This window comes from Silurus meridionalis, chromosome 21 (assembly GCF_014805685.1).
Source record: "Silurus meridionalis isolate SWU-2019-XX chromosome 21, ASM1480568v1, whole genome shotgun sequence".
NCBI lineage: Eukaryota > Metazoa > Chordata > Actinopteri > Siluriformes > Siluridae > Silurus > Silurus meridionalis.
In genome coordinates, this window is record NC_060904.1 from 3,421,192 (window position 1) to 3,442,232 (window position 21,041).

General features: G+C 39.6%; 1 protein-coding gene across 1 annotated transcript; it reads left to right on the plus strand.

Moving 5' to 3' along the window:
* The first annotated feature begins 965 nt into the window (after positions 1–965).
* Positions 966–20,972, plus strand: dlec1 (DLEC1 cilia and flagella associated protein). Its single transcript, XM_046877558.1, has 38 exons — positions 966–1,943; positions 3,682–3,822; positions 4,055–4,211; positions 4,306–4,416; positions 4,528–4,721; positions 4,833–5,029; positions 6,959–7,046; positions 7,224–7,311; positions 8,113–8,286; positions 8,579–8,715; positions 9,215–9,307; positions 9,724–9,814; positions 10,158–10,320; positions 10,496–10,688; positions 10,799–10,872; positions 10,985–11,141; positions 11,253–11,346; positions 12,291–12,421; positions 12,514–12,672; positions 13,386–13,516; positions 13,608–13,761; positions 13,862–13,972; positions 14,051–14,172; positions 14,254–14,448; positions 15,199–15,260; positions 15,344–15,495; positions 15,635–15,750; positions 16,792–16,862; positions 16,959–17,170; positions 17,253–17,387; positions 17,920–18,042; positions 18,146–18,240; positions 18,837–18,924; positions 19,003–19,167; positions 19,787–19,948; positions 20,119–20,272; positions 20,352–20,472; positions 20,571–20,972. The coding sequence occupies exons 1-38, from the start codon at positions 1,860–1,862 to the stop codon at positions 20,695–20,697; spliced, it is 5,022 nt and encodes a 1,673-aa protein (XP_046733514.1). The 5' UTR covers positions 966–1,859; the 3' UTR covers positions 20,698–20,972.
* The last annotated feature ends 69 nt before the right edge of the window (positions 20,973–21,041 follow it).

Below are 21,041 nucleotides of genomic sequence, written 5' to 3' on the forward strand. Positions count from 1 at the left end.
ACCATTCATGTTGCAGAATGCATACAAATATGCAAATGAAAATCAATTCAAGTGTTTATAATGCCATTATGGTCATATATAGTTGGACAAGAGCTTCAGTTAATGTTCAGATCCAACATCATGCCTTGTTGATGAGAGATGCCAGAGGTGAATAGCTTGATTGTGGTGATGAACATGTTTATGATCACGTCATTCATAAACGGTTCGTTTATTTTCTACTGGATGCGTATGAGCAGGTTATGTTCTTTTATCACATGCCTCATATACACTTTGAACACAGGAATCAGAATTGAGTAGTTCATCTTATTAGTCCTATGGTCCGAGTTGTTTGTCCTTTTGTCACGTGACTCCCATAGACGCTAGAAAGGCGGTTTAAGGATTAAAGAAACTAAATTAACTAAACGACTTACGGACGATTTGTTCATTTCGATCCGTGAGATTCAAAGAACCAAATCAATCAAATTATCTGATCTTTCCATCACCACTCGACTGGTCCAACCTGACAGTTTTTCACTCTTTAAAATCATGGTGAGGAGAAAAGCATTTCCAAAATGCACAACCTGGATGGACTACAACAGCATGTAGACCACATCAAGTTCTACTTCCATTAGCTGAGAATAGTTTAAACATTGGTAAATGTCACCTGGACCTTTTCCCTAGTATTTAAAAAGTTTGTACTTTTATGGTATTAAGCAGACGGCCTTATCCAGAGCGACTTGCATTTATCTCATTCATACAAGAGTAGGTATGTTGCTCAGGGCCTTGCTCTTTGGCCCAGGAGTGGCAACCTGGTGTGCCTGGGATGTGAACTCACAACCTCCAATGCCTTAACCACCAAGCTACCACCTCCCCAGTGACTGACTGGTTGTATAGGTGCATAAATTATAAGGTGTACAATTAAACAAACTACAGCAATATTCCAGGTTCTTTTCAACATTAAAACGACCTACGACGTTCTGCTCCGTTTCCAATGCTGATACTATTTATAGTAACTGGTTCCTACACCTACCTAGTCAAGTTTATCCAGTCGGACGTTTCATGCAAGCTGGGTTTGGCCTCACGAGTTCACAAAGAGACAGTGTGTATATAAAAAAACAAGCATGGCCTCGTCTTAAACACTTTACTTACCACAATGAGATTTTAAAGTGCTCTCTAGCAAGCTTTTTTTTTGTTTCTTAGTTTCTTAGAGCTCCTTTACAAAAAAACTGATATTTCATGGATATTTCATGGTAACGTGATTACTTCAGGGCTGTGTTGTGTGAGCGCTCTGGTTTGATCCTGAGCTGATGTTCTACACGAGTCTATAATCAGAAGAGCAACATTCAGGGTGTCCTCTGGCCTCAGCCCAGCTTTTTCTGGGACAGCTTCCAGATCCATTAAGATGGAACACTTAATTAAAGAAGGTGAAGAAATCAATGCAAAAGTGCATTTTATCACGTCATGCTTTGCAACAGCTCACGTGTCAAACGAGCCATAGTGTGCACTATATAGGGTTTAGTTTGTACACCCTAAATAGTGTACTTATGAAGGGATTTAGCATGCATTTGTAGCTCGGCCCACTATTTTTTTTAAGGTAAATTCAAGAGATTACTTCCTATCAGAGAAACGCCACTGAAGCGTGCACTCGCACACGGGAACGCGCCCGAGCCCTTTAAGGCGCAGCGTTGCTATGGGAACAGCGCGCGTACACAAACGGCGGCTACATCAAAACACACTCACTTATATGTGCACGCTTTCTTGCTGTAGGGTTTTTATATGTTAATGTTTTGTATGTACATGTGATATACGTAGCATTAACGACCATCATATTACATTCATTACATTAGCGAACAAAATCTTGTCGAACAAACCCAAAAAAAATGCAAGAAATGACGGATCAAAAAAGTAAAAATTGCATCGAGGGAACCATCAATCGCCACAGACCAACATCAAACAGAACTCAGGTGAGGGTTAATGTCATCTTTAATGCATTTCAATAACATTTCAATAAAATGATTTTTATATAAATAGTGATATAAAACTATTTTCAAATTCTTTAAATAGACAAACAGCACCACCCACTTATAATAACATCACACTGTCCAATTAGGTCTAATTATGGTTGTCTTATGACAAATACTGATCAGGCATAACATTATGACATCATAACATCCTTAGCGGTGAAGTGCAGAACACTGATGATCTCTTCATCATGGCACCTGTTAGTGGGTGGGATTTATTAGGCAGCAAGTGAACATTTTGTCTTCAAATTGGACGTGTTGAAAGCAGGAAAAATGGGTGAGTGTAAAGATTTGAGTGAATTCGACATGGACCAAGTTGTGATGTCTTGACGACTGGTTTAGAGCATCTCCAAAACTGCAGCGCTTGTGGGCTGTTCCTGGTCTGCAGTGGTCAGTAGCTATCAAACGTGCTCCAAGGAAGGAACAGTGGTGAACCGGCGACAGGGTCATGGGCAGCCGAGGCTCATTAATGCACATTGGGGAGCAAAGGCTGATCCGTGTGGTCCGATCCAACAGACGAGATCCTGTAGCTCAAACTGCTGAAGAAGTTCATGCTGTTTATGCTCGATTGGTCAGAACTGTTTGAGCAGCAAAAGGGAAACAACACAATATTAGGCAGGTGGTCATAATGGTATGCCTGGTCGATGTAATTATCAGCGATGTGCACTGAGGTCAAGGAACAGTAAGGTTATTTGGGCTATTTTTGTCAGGATTTATTCACCAGTTTTCGGTGTGTGAAATCGGATCTAAACCAGATTTTACATGTACATTTATGTGCATTTTGACAGACCGCATTATGCAGAACGACTTACAATTATCTCATTTATACTGAGCAGGTATGGGATTAGAGGTCTTGCTCAGGGGCCCAGGAGTGGCAGCTTGGTGTGGCTGTGGTTTTAACTCATGATCGATCCAAAGTCCAATCCCTTAACCACTAAGATACCACCTCCACAATTTTCACGAGGTGAAATGTTGTGGGACAAACCGACGAAAAACCCTTTCAATTTCCGCACTGTTAAAACACACTGTTAGCTCCACCCCTGAGTACCACACAGTGTTAAAACACACTGTTAGCTCCACCCCTGAGTACCACACAGTGTTAAAACACACTGTTAGCTCCACCCCCTGAGTACCACACAATGTTAAAACACACTGTTAGCTCCACCCCCTGAGTACCACACAATGTTAAAACACACTGTTTAGCTCCACCCCCTGAGTACCACACAATGTTAAAACACACTGTTAGCTCCACCCCCTGAGTACCCCACAATGTTAAAACACACTGTTAGCTCCACCCCCTGAGTACCACACAGTGTTAAAACACACTGTTAGCTCCACCCCTTGAGTACCACACAATATTAAAACACACTGTTAGCTCCACCCCCTGAGTACCACACTGTGTTAAAACACACTGTTAACTCCACCCCCTGAGTACCACACAGTGATCAAAAATGTTGTTAGCTCCACCCCCTGAGTACCACGCAGTGTTAAAACACACTGTTTAGCTCCACCCCCTGAGTACCACACAGTGATCAAAAATGTTGTTAGCTCCACCCCCTGAGTTCCATTAAGTCCTGTTTTGTGCAGGTACCAAAAAATCATCCTGCTGCAACAATAACAAATTACTAATTAATAGTGCACTAAAGTATTTATCATTGTTTTTTTCTTTTTAATCTGACAGGATATTTCTCACTTACTGGCAAATATATTCAACAAGCTGTACATATCAGAAGTTATTGGAACAGACACTGTTGCTAATCTCACCAGATCATACAGGAAAGGAAATGACCACCACGCCCAATACGTTGAGGCACTCCAGCAGGTGACATTTATACACACACTCAATCTGAGGAAAGGTTTCATGCTTAGAAACGCAAATATTATTAATTTTCCACATCATTATTCCCGTCATTCTTTACATATCACACGTTCCTATTTAATACATTTGTATTGAGACAGAAAAGGTGGTCTCTTCTTCGAATGGCATTTTATAGCATGGCTAACCCTAGATGATATGTTTCAAAAGTGAAAAAAAAATCGGGTTTTATACACAGGTTAACTTGGAGTACAACAGGCGGATTGAAGATGCTGACATGTTGGAGAAACACATCATTCAGGCCCGGGTAAAGGCCTGTGCTTCAGAGAAGCATGCTGAATCTCAGCTCAAGGAGGAGGTCGGAGAAACCTACCATCAGCTTGGTTTACCTGCAGGTAAAAACTTTAGCCCTGGGGTTACATTAGATACAATATATTTTACAGTTTATGCATCCTGTAGGCTTACACATTGTGTCTTGTGTCCCATTAGTCAAGTCAGCCTTTATGTGGTGTGTGGACAACACACTCCTCAAGAGTCACAACCTGATTTGCCCACAAGACTACATTACGGAGCAAGCGTCACTTGTTAAAGCTCCACAAGGTAATCCAACATCGACATATAGACCTCAAGAGAACTTTTCTCTAATTGAATTTTTGCTACAAATTAATTGCATTTTAAGTGTCCTATATATCACCCTTATATCGTTTACAGGGAAATCTGTGCCTGGATTCACTAAGCCTACTGTCTCTTACAACATGCACGTGTCCACAGTTCCCCAGGATGACGGCTACACACTAATCCCTGAGCCTATGTCAGCCAAAAGTCTTCAAGAGGACTCAGAGGAGACCCAAACTCTAATGTCTTCCTCTCAGGAGATTTTCTCTGTTGGAAGTGATTCCTCTCAGGTCACTTTGCTTCTCTGTGTTTCGTCTGCACAGATTTCATTTTCGGATTACTAATGTCTTGCGGCATGCAATGAATTTATGCGTAATATTTTTGGGGATTTTGCTCTTTAGAAGGTCCGTCGGGTGCCTAAAGAACTTCGCAAAGGAAAGCCGAGTCCAGAGGACTGCGCTGCTTTCGAAAAGTTGAAAAGGTGCCAAAACTTTCTGCGCAACCCTCACTTTCAGCCTGTGAGTCAACAGCGAGGGGGAAAATCTCTCATCATTCCCGATACGAGGGTAGAGAAAGGAGAAAAGGTGAAAAAAGAGAGGTGAGGCGTGATTACAAAAGTGATTTTTCACTGATCAACATTGTTTCCCAACAACCAATCACTGATCATCATTGTTTCCAAACAACAAATCACTGATCAACATTGTTTCCAAACAGCCAATCACTGATTACTATTGTTTCCAGACAACCAATTACTGATCAACTGTTAAAAAAATTATTACTATTGCATGGATCAACCAATCACTGATGACCATTGTTTACAAAATCAATCAGTGATCACTTTTTTGCCCAACAACACAACACTTTTGTTTGCAACAACCAAACACAATTGTTTAAAACAACCAATCAATGATTACTATCATTCAAAACAACCAATTACTGATTACTATTGTTTACAAACAACCAATCACTAATTAGCATTGTTTCCAGAAAACCAATTACCGATCACCTGTTAAAAAAAAATTACTATTGCTTGAATCAACCAATCACTGATCACTATTTATCATCACATCAACCAATCACATGACCATTGTTTAAAAAATCATTCAGTTATCACTATTATTTAAAACAACCAATCACTGATCACTATTATTTAAAACAACCAATCACCACTTGGTCCAGCAAGTATTCATTAATTGTCTTATTATTTATTTGCCTTATAAAAATTTACCAGTTATGGAAAATATTGTTAATTTTCATCAGATTCATCATATTTTAAGCAGACAGGTGAATTATTTAGTTATTTAGTCTTCATTACGGAGAAATGATCATTCAGTAGCATTTATGTCGTAGTTTCTGTCAACAGAACGAGCACTGCATTTTTCGATTGTCGTAAATATTTACTCAGACGTTTCATGGCCAGCTGCTTGTCACTGCATTATTATTTCATATACAATACACTAAACAAAAGGTCTAGACTTCATTCTTGGATAAACATCAGCAGACCTTTGCTGTTAATATTCAACCTGAACAGATACGATTTTTTTTATGTTATTTTATGAAGATGTTGATTCCTAGAAGTAAATATCAGGAAGCTGATTTAACATTTTATATCAATCTTTTTTTCAATCTGCACCATAAGTGTCCAGTGTAAACAAAAAAAAAAACATTGTTCATTTATTGCTATCTAATTTCCATTCCTGAATAAAAGCCCAGTTCTGTAAATATTGATCCAAACCTCCTTAATGCATTTCATCACATTGATGGTGAAAAACATCCCTGTTTGTATTATATCCCGTATTATTTTCAGTGTTTTGTACAGTGTTTTGGCAAACACGCCTGATTTTTTGAATGTGTTCCTCAAATGACATCACGTCACACAGGCGGCCGGGTTTGATGTGCTGTCTTAGAGAACTAATCAACAGGGTGTGATCATCTGGGTACCACCCTGAAGCTGATCATTTTTATGCAAATGGGCACCCTGGAGTGCTTTAGTTCTTTTATATGACAGCCAGGAAATATGCATGGCAGCAAAATATTTTTTTTAATGATAGAACAGTACGTCCTACTTTTTATCCCAGTTACATTTAATGCTGTGAAAGGCCAAAGACACAAGTTATCATTTAGATAATCTCCTGATATCCTCTTTTTATTAATGCCTCTATATACAAGAACGAATGCTTAGTTTAATCTTATTAATAGATATACAGTCGATCTGTGATCATACTCGTACTGCCTCATTTGAGACATTGATTATTATTTTTTTTATTTTTTTGCATTTGTTTGTCTACATTATTTTGTCCCTGTTCCATTTGGATAGACGGCTGCCAGTCCAGCTGCTCTTATATTTACTTGACTATACAGTATGGACTTTTGTCTTCTTTGTTTTTGTTCTTGCCTTTGCTTGAAAAACCTGCTCATTAGGCCCAGGTTCTTTTGTCTCTGGTTAACAAAAAATCCTTCTCTTGTATTTGCTATACTGTTTATCACAATAAACGAGGTCTCTGATTTCACTGTGTGACCTCAACAGATCTGACCCCGAAGAGCCTGTGCCGATTTTCCTCGCCAGCCCACCTGTAGTCCTGTTCAGCGACTACCAAATTGGAGATGTCTATGAGGTACTATAAGACAAGCTGGATAGACAAACGACAAATGTTTGTGGACAGATGACCATAAGATTCATATGTGCTTTTTGAACATCTCATCCCCCAGTTGCTCTTATAATAAGCTACACTCTTCTGGGAAGATGTTCCACTAGCTTTTCAGTTTCAAATGGTACATTTTGTCTCGTTTAGACCACAGTGGAACTGAGGAACATGACCGCCGCCAGCCGTCACATGCGTGTCATCCCACCCACCACTCCATACTTCTCTATTGGTCTGGGTAAGAATCCAAAACAGCTACTAATATACTGCTTTGGATAAAAGAATAAAGCATATTTTGGAGGAAACAGAAAGAAATATGACTATATATAGTAATATAATATCATTTGTGTTTAATTCAGACCCAAACCATGTACAAAATCTCAACCCACTATTAACAAATTGGTATTTATTTTTTGAGTTCTTATAATTATTAATATGTAATAAGGTTGGCAATAAATTATTTGTTTTAATGGGCAGTTAAATTGATTCACAAAAAAAAAACTAAACAAATAAACCGACAATTTAAATAATCCCAAATACTTAAGTACTAAAATATGAAATGCTCATGACAGAAAACTATGGAAGAGGCCATTCAATAGAATATATTTTCATTTTTTATGTTTTTTTGTTATGGGAAAATCATAAGAAAATGTAGACCTGATAAAGAATAAACAACTCTTATCGTGCGGAGAAAATTAAGTCGTGATCACGAGAAAATGAGAGAAAATATATTATATCGCATGGCTTCTTGGGATTTCCGCATAAATCTGAGAAGATTCATAGAATTTATTTTACAGTTCAAGTGAACCCTGGTTGCACAAGTTTCAAGGCGTCCTAGCCTTATAATCATTTTAGTAAAATAGCGCCATCTACAGATGCAAACTTTTCACATTGTGCATGTTGATGATCGGCCTGCATGTATGACTTGAATCAGCTTTCTGTTATTACAGGATTTTAATCAAATCTTGAAGTTGATTCGATGCTTAGGAATTTGTAGGTCTTTATAGAATGTGTGTCTGACCAAAATACGGATCTTCAGGCAAGTTCCCTGGTGAAGGAGGCATCGTCGCTCCTGGTATGAGTTGCCAGTACACTGTACGCTTTGCCCCTGACTCTCTGGGCGATTATGAGGACTTTCTGCTGGTCGAGACACAGTCACCGTATCCGCTGATTATACCACTAGAGGCTCACAGACCCCCACCAGTACTCACATGTAGGTTGACAAAAAGCTTCATTTTTTACTTTTTTTCACTTTCTGTAATAAATAGAAACATTAAACCAGATAGGAATTATGTACATTTATATCTGTATATCTTATTGAATATAAAAATGGCTGGGAAATCAGACTTAAAGTATACTGCTAATATTTGAGGTAGTTTAAAACTATTAAATAATCACTCAGACATTTAGTGCTGAGAGTGAAATTAGGATTTAATATACTGTAGGTGCTGTATGAATGTTTTAATCTGCCTGTGTCACTGATTCTCCCTCTTTGACTGTCCCAGTGCCTGATGTTCTGGATATCGGCTACTGCCTGGTGGGAGGAGTGAAGTCCATTAAGGTGGAGTGCTGTAATATTGGGTATAGTGGTGGAACTTTCTGCATCATGTCAAACAGACAGTGGCCTGCTTCCAGCCTCAGGGTAAAGCACCATGAGATTATAGTCTTCAAAAATTAGGATTAAGAAAAATAGAGACTGACATATAAATGGCGATATTTTAGAAAGCTTTAGAAAGCAACCAAACTCCAAAATTACAATGTTGTTCATAAAACCTTTTATTTATTTTATCAATCAATGTCACGTCAGTCTCTTTATCTATTTATAGCTACCTATGATGTTAGCTCTTCATATCATGGAACACTTTACCACAGCAATAAACACTCATTCCTTCAATCCTGAGGTTTATAAGACCGAAAATTGTCACGTTACCAAAACTATGGAAAGTGAAAACTTTCCCATGGTAGCAAACGAATACTTACAAAGAGTCGATATTTGTGATACCGCCATTGCTATAAATTTTTTGAACTTCTGTCTAAGAATCACAAATTAGATATAAGATTTCAAACACAGCAGTATTTACAGCGCTTTAATAAACAAGGCTGAATCGTTTTGCATGATGTATTATTGTGCTTTTTCTCAGTCTGCAGTGAAATCGAGCTTCGCGGAAGAGCCTCCTTTTGCAATCAGCCCCTCTTTGTTCTATTTACATCCAGGTCAGGCTGAACTTCTAGAGGTAAGAGTTTCAAATCCATAATAAATATTAATTCATTCTTCTATTGAATTTGTTTACAGTGTTGCTCTGGAGCGTTTCTCAGATCAGAAATGAAATTCTCAAAACTACTTGTTCAACCTCTTCATTATTTAGTTTGGGCTTTTGCAAGAAATCCAATGTGTTGTGCTGTTCGGTCAAATTGTTTGGAGAAATGCACTTACTGGTTTGCAAATATCAAGGACGATTCAAGAAACGCTCCAAAGCAACTGAGAAAAACTGTAATGGACATTTTGGCATGAATAAGGAACCAAAATGCATCATAACTTTTGTTTTGTTCAATGACTTTAGCAATTCAGTGCCATGGAGGCTTTTTCCTTTTTAGCATTCCTGATTTCTTTGCCTTATTACTATGAGACTTGTTTTGTTTTGCTGGTCAGTTGGTTTTCTTTCCCATGACTGCGGAAAGCTTCTCTCAGAGCTTCACCATCACCTGTGACAACTGCCATGTGAAGGATTTCTCTATGCAAGGTAATGATCCGGACTTTTCATCTATCTATCTATCTATCTATCTATCTATCTATCTATCTATCTATCTATCTATCTGTCTGTCTGTCTGTCTGTCTGTCTGTCTGTCTGTCTGTCTGTCTGTCTGTCTGTCTGTCTGTCTGTCTGTCTGTCTGTCTGTGTGTGTGTGTGTGTGTGTGTGTGTGTGTGTGTGTACATATGTTGTACATAAATTATACACATTGAATGCAAAATGTTTGTTCATGAAAAACACTCTATTTTGGGATAAAGGAAATATATGGCAATAATTTTTTATTTAAAGTCAAATAGAGTTGCATGAAATATTGAAGATTTGTGTGACCGGCAGGCACGGGTCAGCTGGTGACGATGGAGCTGGTGGCAGTAGAAGGCGGTGAGAATGTGCCTGCTCTTGGAGAAGCGCATGACCTGACTGCCGAACATTTAATACGTTTCGAAACGACCAACGTGTGCTCCACACTCCAGAAAAAAGTGATGATCAAGAACAAAACGTAAGCGCACTTGTGAGCACATACGTCTTTAATGACAAGATGGTTCACATTCAACGTGCTTTAAATAAAAAACATGCTTTTTGGTCATTACTAGCTAAAAGAAATGTAGAATTTAGGGCAGTTCTATCCAGCACAGTGTGGTGTGTTACTGTATATTTGTTATGGTGCGTGACAGGCATTTGGAGCTGCCGTTCCACTGGAAGATCATGAAGCCCAACCTGCCTTGTCGGCTCCCTGGAGAGACTTCAGATCCATCAAGCATCCAGCATGAAGCTGCTACAGACAACGCTTTCAGCATCAGTCCAGCAACTGGTCTGCTGGCTCCTGCACAAGAGTGTGTCTTCCTTTTTACATACCGTCCAGAAGAGGTACTCAAACACACACACACACACACACACACACACACACACACACACACACACACACACACTGTCTAAATGTATTTTATTTACGTAGTGTATTCTTCTTTCCTACCTAGTTAAAGGATTATCACAGTGTCTGTCACTTGGTCATAATGAATGTCCCGAAGCCACATAATGTTTACGACAACAGGTAAAAAGTGAATCAGCAAATTAATTAATAAAACATTTTAGCATAAACACTATTATTTTTATGTCCAGATTTCCAAACATTAATACTGTCTTACTTCTTTACTACACTTAAGTCACACTTCTCAGCAGTCGGACTCAGTCGGGGACCTGATCGCGATGGAGTTAGAAGTTAAAGGCTCCACCGAGCCATACAGGATCCTCCTCGAGCCGTACGCCCTCTTCATACCAGGAGAGAGCTACATACACACCCCCATCTCCAAGGGATTCAAGGTGAAATGTAGTTAATAAGCTTGGGAACTATTAATGCAGGGCTTTCATAAAAAGGGATTTAACCTTTAATCCAGTCTTTTTTTATAATGTGTGAGTGTGTGTGTGTTTCAGATGTGGAATCACAGCAAGTCAGCAATTTGTTTTCAGTGGGAGAATATCAGCGACTGCCACAGTATTCAGGTCGAGCCGTGTTCAGGGGAAATAGGTAGAAATGAATAATAATAATTAATAATAACAATATGAATTATTTATTCAATTATGAATGATAAAGCGCATAAATTTAATTCCCTAATTAAGGATTGCAAAACTGTTTATATTATGGTAAATCTATGTAGCTGTCTACAAATCATAAATATAACACCACATTACAGAATACACCTGTTTGGTGCTTTTTCTCGGTTACTCCTTTCTGCCTGAAGCAGTTGTCTTCAGGTGGTCCCCAAATTTCTTTAACCCTTAACCACAACACTCTCCAGTTGGTGGGTGCGTAGTGGTGGCCAAATCACTGCTCAACTGTTCCTGCCTTCCAGCTTTCTTCCTCTCTCTTGCTCCATATCCAGCAAGAAGCTCGCTCCACCTCCTCTCCCAACCCACAGGCAGCATGTTTCTTGGTTTTCTCCTCCATGCCTTAAGCAAGCATGAGCCACCAGACTGATTTAGCAGGAAAACCCCTACAACCTACTTCCACAGGAAATCGCCATGCTTGCCAACCTTTGTTTTAACACTCCTGAATTAATGGCTGATATTTCAAAGCCTTCCTCTCATGAGCCTCCTCGCAACCCTCCTCTCATGGCGCAATCAGCTCAATTAGGATGATTTTACGGTCTTTTACTGACCACAGAACGATGTTTGGGCAAAGAGCAGTATAGACCACATCCGGGAACTGCGGCTTCCTTCCGACGTCGATTCTCATTTCCCAGCAACTCGTGGCCCTCAGCAAGTTTGGTTTTGATGCCGCTGTAGTTGCTACTAGCTTGGTTTTCTCATTGATGATGACATCACATAGGAATATGTAGAGATACATATTATAAGTATAAATATAATGTATACGTATATTCAAATGTCCTGGGAACTCATTAATTACACATTAAAGTCCTTCTCAAACTCTATGCATGTTGGTACACATTGTGTGTGTTTGTTTGCACGTAGGAACGAACGAGTGTTTAGATCTGGATCTGGTTTTGACTGGAGGCCGCCCGGGTTGCCTAAACATCACACTTCAGTGTCATGTTCAACACCACGCCGATCCCGTAGTTCTGCACGTAGAGGCCACGTTTAAAGTGAGAGGAGGCTGTGTTTCATTCCAATAACTCCAACTTAGTACGTACATTCGACCTAATTCAACGTTTGTTATTCTGTGTGTGAGCAACAGGGGCCGGACTTGTCTGTAAATGTGCCCAGTGTGGAACTGGGGCTCCTGCAGCTGGGTCAGGAAGTCTGTTCTACTCTCCAGATTATAAACAGCAGTCCTTTAGAAGCCCCGTGGAGTCTGGAAGAGCTGCCCACTGATCCTACACTCAACCAGGGACTGGTATATAAAACTATTAGATCATTTCAGTTCCAATTCCAGAATGTTATTGAGATGTTTGATATTTTGTATCATTAATAACAAAATTTCGCTGTAAATACATCTTTTCTAGTGTCAGTATATTTATACTGATGATGGTTTTTTATCACAAATATATGGAGAGTTTCATATTTAACAAAGAAACTCCACCAGTTAAAGCAACATGATGTGGAAAAAATCTTAATAGACTTTGCAGTTTTCAAGTAACGTGACAAGCTTGGTTTTTAATCTATTTATTTGTATCTAATTAATTTTATAAAAGGGGCACCAAGGCTGCTTCACAGTTTCACACAAGAACATTTTTCCACGGGCCTGGCCAGGAAGGTTGGGACTGGGGGTGTCTTGTGCAGTAACATGCATATCATATTACTGTTATATATGTCAATTTAATTATTACATACATATGTAACTTAAATTGGCATAACGCAGATGCAGTGTGAGCTCCATTAAACGGTGCATAGAACAAACTTTGACAGAAAACAAGTCTGGAAAACTGGCACAGAAGGACATTTTTTCGAATAAAACATCATGCAGACCTCAAAAGTCAATAAAATAGAAATAAAATACAAAGATTTTCTCATTGCCATCAGAATGTAAACAATGACCTTTGACCTGTTGTAGAGAACTGGTTGATTATTGGTTGATCTGATGCTGTAAACTCCCTTTTCCACATGCAGTTGCGCATCGAGCCTAGTCAGGGTGTTCTGCCTCCTTCATCGTCCTGCAGTGTGAATGTGCTTTTCGGGTCCATGTGCTGTCAGAGCTTTGAGTCTGTCCTCCAGCTCGTTGTGCTGAATGGCACCGGATGGTGAGAACAATAACAACAAAAACTGGGCAAATTACTGTTCCATATTCTGATTTATCACAGTGTGTTGTGTGTGGGGTGTGTTTATTCTCAGCCACCTGCCTGTTCGTGCAGAGGTCCAACGTCCTCAGGTATGTCTGCTGAGCTCTCGGGTGGAGCTGCAGGATCTGTACGTAGGAGTTGCACAAAGCTGCAATGCAACACTGTTTAACCAAACTCTCCTGCCAACACACTTCACGTGGCATGAGGTAGGATTACAGTATTTTATTCATGTCCTTTTCCTCTTCCGGATCTGAATAGTTTAGGACTGGCTGGATCTAGCATATGAATAACTTTGCTCCTTTACAGCTCCAGGGCCTTCAGGCTCATCTCTGCTCTGCCAGCTTTACTCCATCCTCTGGGACTCTGGGGCCCAATGCACACGTAGAGATCAGTGTGTCCTTCACCACACATACTGATGTAAGTCTTAATGTCATGCGTAACAATATTACAATTATGCGGTTCCTTAAGTTATATCTGGTATATCTGTGGGTACAGGACGAGTTGACTGAAGTATCAGCTGTGTGTGAGGTGGAAGGAATGGAGAAACCTCTTCTTCTCAGCTTCTGCTCCAAAGCCAAAGGACTGAGTGTGTCCTACTCTCTGTTTCATCCTGATCGGTACAGTCTTGAACATACACTATAATCTTAAATGTATGGCGTTAGACATACATTTATTGTCTTTTTCCGTTCTGTCTTTAGTGCGCCATTAGATGTTGCAGAGGAGCAGCCAGTTGAGTTGGACTTCACTAAAGACGAGCCGGTCCTTATTGGCAAACCAACGAACAGACAGCTGGTGATAACCAATCAAACTGCAATCTCAACCTCTTTCTTTATAGAGGCAGAGGTCTTCAGCGGACACCGGGCCACCGATTCGGTCAAAAAGTCTAAACATGTGTACGGTTACGGGTCTCTGTATATACCAGTGTAAACATATGTACATAGGACTCTTCAATATTAGTGTTAACTATACAGAAGAGGGATGTTGTTGCCTTATAAAACAATAGCCAATTACGTACCAACATGCAAACGCTAACCAGGAGGCATCAGTTTATCTGAGAAAGGGGAAGGACATGCCAGACTGGAAGACCAGTTTATTTTCTTTTATTTATTTGAAGAATCTTGCAGAAATGTGATTTTATTGCCAACATGTAGGCACCTTTGGTTCATTTTCTGTATTTAAGTAGCTTTTTTGCGTGTTTTTACTTTACTGTAGTATTTCCATTTGGGGAGACTTTTACTTTAACTTCACTACATTTCAAAGTCAGATGCAGTCAAATTACTCAACTACATTTAGAAAAAGCAGTCGTTCCTTTTATTTAATGAATGAACTGGTCGAACACACATCAAGTCACCAATCAGAGTCGAGCATGTGCCCTGTTTCAAACTTGTTTCGATAGGCGCTTGGTGGTATCTACTCACACCAACATACAGTTCAGCATCAGTTCAACAGCATGCAGAACATTTTGAGAGGAATAAATAATGGAAAAATCTCCTATATCTAACTTGCCACAACTCCCGTGGCCTTGCACTTTGACTTTTACTGGAGTAATATTTTACAGAGTATCTATACTTTTACTCAACTACATGTTTTGTGTACTTCGTCTACCGCTGTTTTTTTGTGATTGCTTTCATTTGCCCTTTCAGACGTCATTCCACGCCTCACTGGATGATGCAATCGAAGAAAATCGAAGAGAAAGAATATGAAGGTGAATGCTGGTTGCTTATACCCAGCAGCATTTATACAACATCATGAGACTTTGTATAACCTCCTTTGTGTTCTCTGGCACAGAATTTGTGCGTAGACTTTTAGCTCACGGGAAAGGTGTGGCATTCTTGGTCGAGCCACCGAGCGGGACGCTGGGGCCTTTCAAATCTGTCGCCATTAACGTCACTGCTCACAGCAACATGTGGGGGGATTATGAAGACCACCTCGTCTGTAAAGTACATATGCAAACATATTGTATACTTGAATGGATTTTGTTTTGTTTGGGTGTCTAACAATCTATCATTAAAATAATATATCAGATATTTACTATTGCCTCCCATTGAAAATAATATTAATAATGTCTTTGTTGGTCAGGCTGGTGATCTGGAGCCGACGCTTATTCCAATGAGAATATCTATCAAAGGCTGTCCTGTATATTTCCAGATGATTGGACCACAGCACGAGAATCCGAACCAAGGGCCAATTATACGGTGAAGAGACACCTCATTTTAATGTTACTTATAGAATAGCTATATCTCAGCTCTCTTTAGCAGTACAATTTATCGCAGTTGCTTTGAAGCATTTCTTGAATCATTCTTAATATTTGCCAACCAGTAAATGCATTTCTCAAAACAATCGGATTACTTGCAAACCCCTGCACTTTTCTCAAAATCCCTAATTAATCTCTCAAGTCCTTTTGTCACTGTTCACTAACAAGATCAGAATGTTTAGTCACGTTGTCAGTATGGGGGCGCACGGTTTCGGTGTTCCCTGATAAAAGCTACGATTTGGATTGCAATAACTGAAAATGCCCCAAAGCTGGATTTCTTCTGAATGGCATCTATAAATTTTAACAGCATAAATATGGGATGTTGATCGCAAGAGACCGGACAGGATTCACACTTTCACTGTACTGTACTAGTGTTCGTTCATTTCCTGGTTGTTCATCCATTTCCAGAAATTGTAATTCTGTGTTTTGCTCCGTCTGTATCTGATCGACAATTAAGGGTTCACGAGATTTGACCTATTTTAGAGAACTAGTTGATCAGTGGTTGATCTTGATGCACTCGCCTTAATTAGTGACATTTAAGCTTCAATTTATCAATTTAAGACACATTTACCAGAAAAATGTTTAATAGAAATGTGATTTATTAGATTTATCTAATGAATTGGTGCTGAGATGTTTTTGGGGTTTAAGACTATTCAGGTGAGAATAATATTATAATTTGATCAACATGATATAAATCTTTGATAATGTAGGAAACAGCAGACGATTGAACACAATCAATGAAACGAACGTACCAAAGCGTACGCAATTGCTTTTATGATGTGCACAAGTAACGACATGATGTGGAGGTTGAACAAGTGGTTTTGAGAATTTCATTTCTGGTCTGGGAAAAGCAACTGAGAGAAACTCAAAAATTCAAAACGCCATGGTTTCAATGGAACCAAACACTTTGAGATGAAACTCGTTATTGGAACTAATTATTGGTGCTTTATTCCTTGGCTAAAAAAATCCTGAAACTCCACAGATTTGGAACGCACATTTCTGGAGGAGACACGGTGTCACGGTCTCTCCGTTTAAACAACACCAGCCCATACGGTAGGAACCAATATGAAATTCCTACGACTGTGCATATCCTCATATATTTATTATCTTTGTATATTTCATCGCCCATCTGCTATCTTTTTTTTTTAGATATCCGTTTGGACTGGCTGACGTACAACAAAGAAGCCGAAGACAGGAAGTTAATAGACTTGCTCGTTGCGTACGGCGAACCGTTTCCTCTCAAGGACGTCGACGGGAACGAGGTCGTCGGGGGCATGGCTTTTTTGCCCGGGTTGGATCAAAGCCAAACTCCCAGCACAGAAGGAAGAAGTTCTTCATTCAGAAGCAAATCGGAGAATACAGTAAGCGAAAGTTCGAATGAATACAAATGATATTTGAGGATCATAGGTCAGATTGCTGACCTGCTCTTTTCTTTCTTGCTAGGATTTCGATGAAGAACCGATTGGCGAAGGAGCTCTAGTGCCTTTATCTTTAAGGAGCAAACTGTTTTCTGTATATATCAATCCACATGAGGGATATGCATCAGATTACCCATACTGCATCACTCCACAACAGATGGTAGGTGTTTTTTAGTGAAGTGCTAAATGCTTAAAGTATAAAAATATGAATTCATTATTATTTTATGATCAGAAAAGGCCACAATGACACTGTTTTTCTCAGTTACTTTGGTACATTTCTCAAAAATGAAATCTGTTCAACCTCCACATCATGTCGTCACTTTTGCACATAATAAAAGCAATTTCTAGTTGCTTCGAACCAATTGCTAATGTTTTGGTTACATTCATTTATCAAAATATATTATTCTAGTTTCATCTGAATAGTCTTAATACCCGAAACATTGACATCAATTCATTGCATGAGTCATTGAATGCAAAAAAGTTCAACCAGTTGTCATAATTTGTGAAGTTCAAATTTCTATTCAAAATATTATTCAAGAAATCCAATGTGTTGTGCTGATGGTACTCGTTGTTTTGAGAAATGCAATTACTGGTTGGCAAATATAAAGAACCATTCAAGAAAAACTTTTTGCTCTGGACCAACTAGCTGACTATTATCACATTGACTAAGACACTGTTTCTAATGGTCTCAGGTGGTTCCTGCAGGGGGTAGTAGCATCATCCACGTGTCTTATACTCCTCTCACACTGTCTGACTCTGCCGACAGCCACACGTGTGTGGGTTACGCTCTCGGCTTCATGTCACTGGACTCGAAGGTAAACTTCCTTTCAGCTGATTGACTTGGAAAGTAAACAGAGAAAGATCGATCTCCTCACTGCAGATGTTGTTGTTGTTGTTGTTGTTGTTGTTGTTGTCCAGGTGGTGCCGAGCCTTGTGGGTAAAGTAACCAGAGCTCAGGGTTATGAACTGGAACCACTGAGACTGGACATGATTGCATGTGTTAAACCCGCCATGTGAGTCATAGAGACACACACACACACACACACACACACACACAAAGACAAGATAAAGGAAGAAAAGAAAGGAGGAGAAAGATGGAAGAAGGAAGTGGGGTGAGAGTCAAATGACAGGAACGATAGAATTGAGTGAGAGTAGGCAACTTATAGGATGAATAAGGTTCATTAAGCAAGGGAAAAGAGTGAATAGTAAAGAAGAGAGAAGGAAGTGGAAAGAGAGAATGGGAAAGAGAAAGAAAGAATGTGTGAGAGAAAGTGAGAATGTGTGAGAGAAAGTGAGAATGAAAAGAGGAAGAGAAAGAGAGAATGGGAAAGAGTAGGAGGAATGGGACAGAGAAAGAGAATCGGAAAAGGAAAAGAGAGAGAATGTAAAAGAGAGAGAAAGTTTGAGTGAAAGAGAGATTGGGGGAAGAGTAAGAGAGTATCTGAGAGAAAAAAGAGAAGGTTTGAGAGAATTGTATTGTAATTGTAAGAAAAATAAATAGAAAAAAGCGTAAGAACATTAACAACTTTTTTCTCACAAGCTTTTCTGTGTGTGTGTGTGTGTGTGTGTGTGTGTGTGTGTGTGTGTGTGTGTGTGTGTGTTAATACAGCTTGACAGTTCAGATGGAGGAGGATGAAGGCACTCTGGAGTTCAATGCCGCTGCCAGTGATTTACTCGATGGACACACATTCAAAGAGGTTCTTTAAAACAAACTTCTCTTTCCTCATTACCTCCTTCTCTAACTTCCTTCTCTGACTTGCCCTGTTTTAATACAGGAGTGCGTGACTTTGCGCACGCTGCAGCTCATCAACAGCACCGAGATTCCTCTGAGTTTCACACTTAACACCCAGCAGCCATTTTCTGTCCTGCAGCCCACACATCGGGCCGGCTCTCTCTCTCCATCACACACAGTGCTGCTCCCACCCAAACACAACATGCAGGTCTGCAGCCACACACACACACACACACACACAGAGCTGGAATTAACACTTTAGTTTTAGATTTAGTTTATTTATGATTCGTTCATTTAAATGAATCTTAAATGTGACTCAAAAAGAAATTCGTTTATTGACTTGCATTAGCAAAGCATCTCAAAATATCTGTAGGTTATGTACAGGAAACAGAATTGAGTAGTTCACCTCATGAGTTGTTCGTTCTTTTGTCACGCTACTCCCATATGCAATAAATTATTTTTTTGGCCCGAATCTTGACGTTATTGTTACAATAATTATGGGAGTCAGGTGATAAAAGAACTAACCGTATGAGAGGTGAAGCTCTGCATTCTGTTGATCATAATTTGTCTTTAGCTGCTTTGTCATATTTTCATTATCGGGACTTTGTTTAATTATCTAGTCGAAGTCGGTGCATGTAGACATGTTGGGGATCTGCTTATTAAAAATGTAACATTTTATTTTATTTCTGATCAAAGGAACCAAATGGATTAAATGACTCAAAAAAGATTCGTTCATTTTGACGAACAAGATAAAAAAAAACGAGTCACTAAAATGATCCGATCTACTCATCACTAATCAGATTTATGTATTTTGGTTACTTTGGCAGGTTAAGGTGGCCTTTCACCTCACAGCGTCGCTCCTGTCCTATCAGAGTGAGCCCTGTCCTGAAGCCCCGCCCCCTGGGATACTGCTGTGTAGTGAGAGAGGAGAAAGGAGACTGAAATTTCAGCAGAGCCTCAATATTCAGTACAGCAACAACTCTGTACAGGTATCACACACTATACTTGCACCTAAAAACCCTAGTCCACACACACCGTTATGTCTCGCTGTTACTTACCTTCTGACCAATCAGGATTGAGAATTTGAAATGTACCCAGAAAAATCGTTAGCTACTGTTACATTCTGGCCATTTGTTTGATTTATCTTGTTTATATTTAGAGCGTAGCCCTGCGTGCTCACGTGGCCCTCCCCACGCTGCACCTGTCTTCTGATCAAGTCGACTTCGGCACTTGTTACGTGGGTCAGACCAGAGTGAAAGAAGTGTTCCTCTCCAATCGTGGTGGCTCCAGCAGTTTCTGGACCGCGCTGCTCGGTACGAACATCACTCCATTTAGCTCCTTGGTGTTCCTTTCATGGAACTTCCTCTTTACTTGAGTACATTTCTGTTGTAGGTCTTGATGCTGAACAAGAAAGCGCAGTGTTCAGAGTAACTCCAGAGCATGGCCTCTTAAAAACAATGGAGTATCTCGTCTCCTCCTCGAGACAAGTCCTAGAGATCAGCTTCACTCCAAGGTACCTCAACTAATACAAATAATACGCTGTTCTTATCATATTACACCTTTTACTGCACTTATTAAAGTCCACACTGATCCTGAAACTTCTTTCCACAGTGACCATGAGTCATTCCAGACCACAATGACCGTGCAAGGAATTCTGGGAGAGCCCTGTCTTACTCTGCAGATTAAGGGAAGTGGAACTTTTGATGAAAGATACGCATCGCATACACCCGAGACCTGAGAACAAAATAAAGGACGCTGTAATCCAGTGGCAAGCCATCAGGGCCAAAAATGCTTTCTTGCCGTGCTGGCCCTGACGACATCATCAGGACTCGATCTGCCTTATGTTTTAATATTTGTTCATTAATATGTATAAAATATCCCCCAAAAGTCCGTCCTCATTTCATAGTGTTTTTCTATGTGAAAGTTTACGTTGGAGTTTCTATCCAATCAGATTTCCTCCATCACGTATCTGCCGTAACAGTAATTTACCAAAACAGATCAAAACAGTTTTTTTTTTGGTGAAACATTTATGCTTTTTCTTAGTAACTAAGGGTGTACTCACTTTGTACAAACAGCTGTATG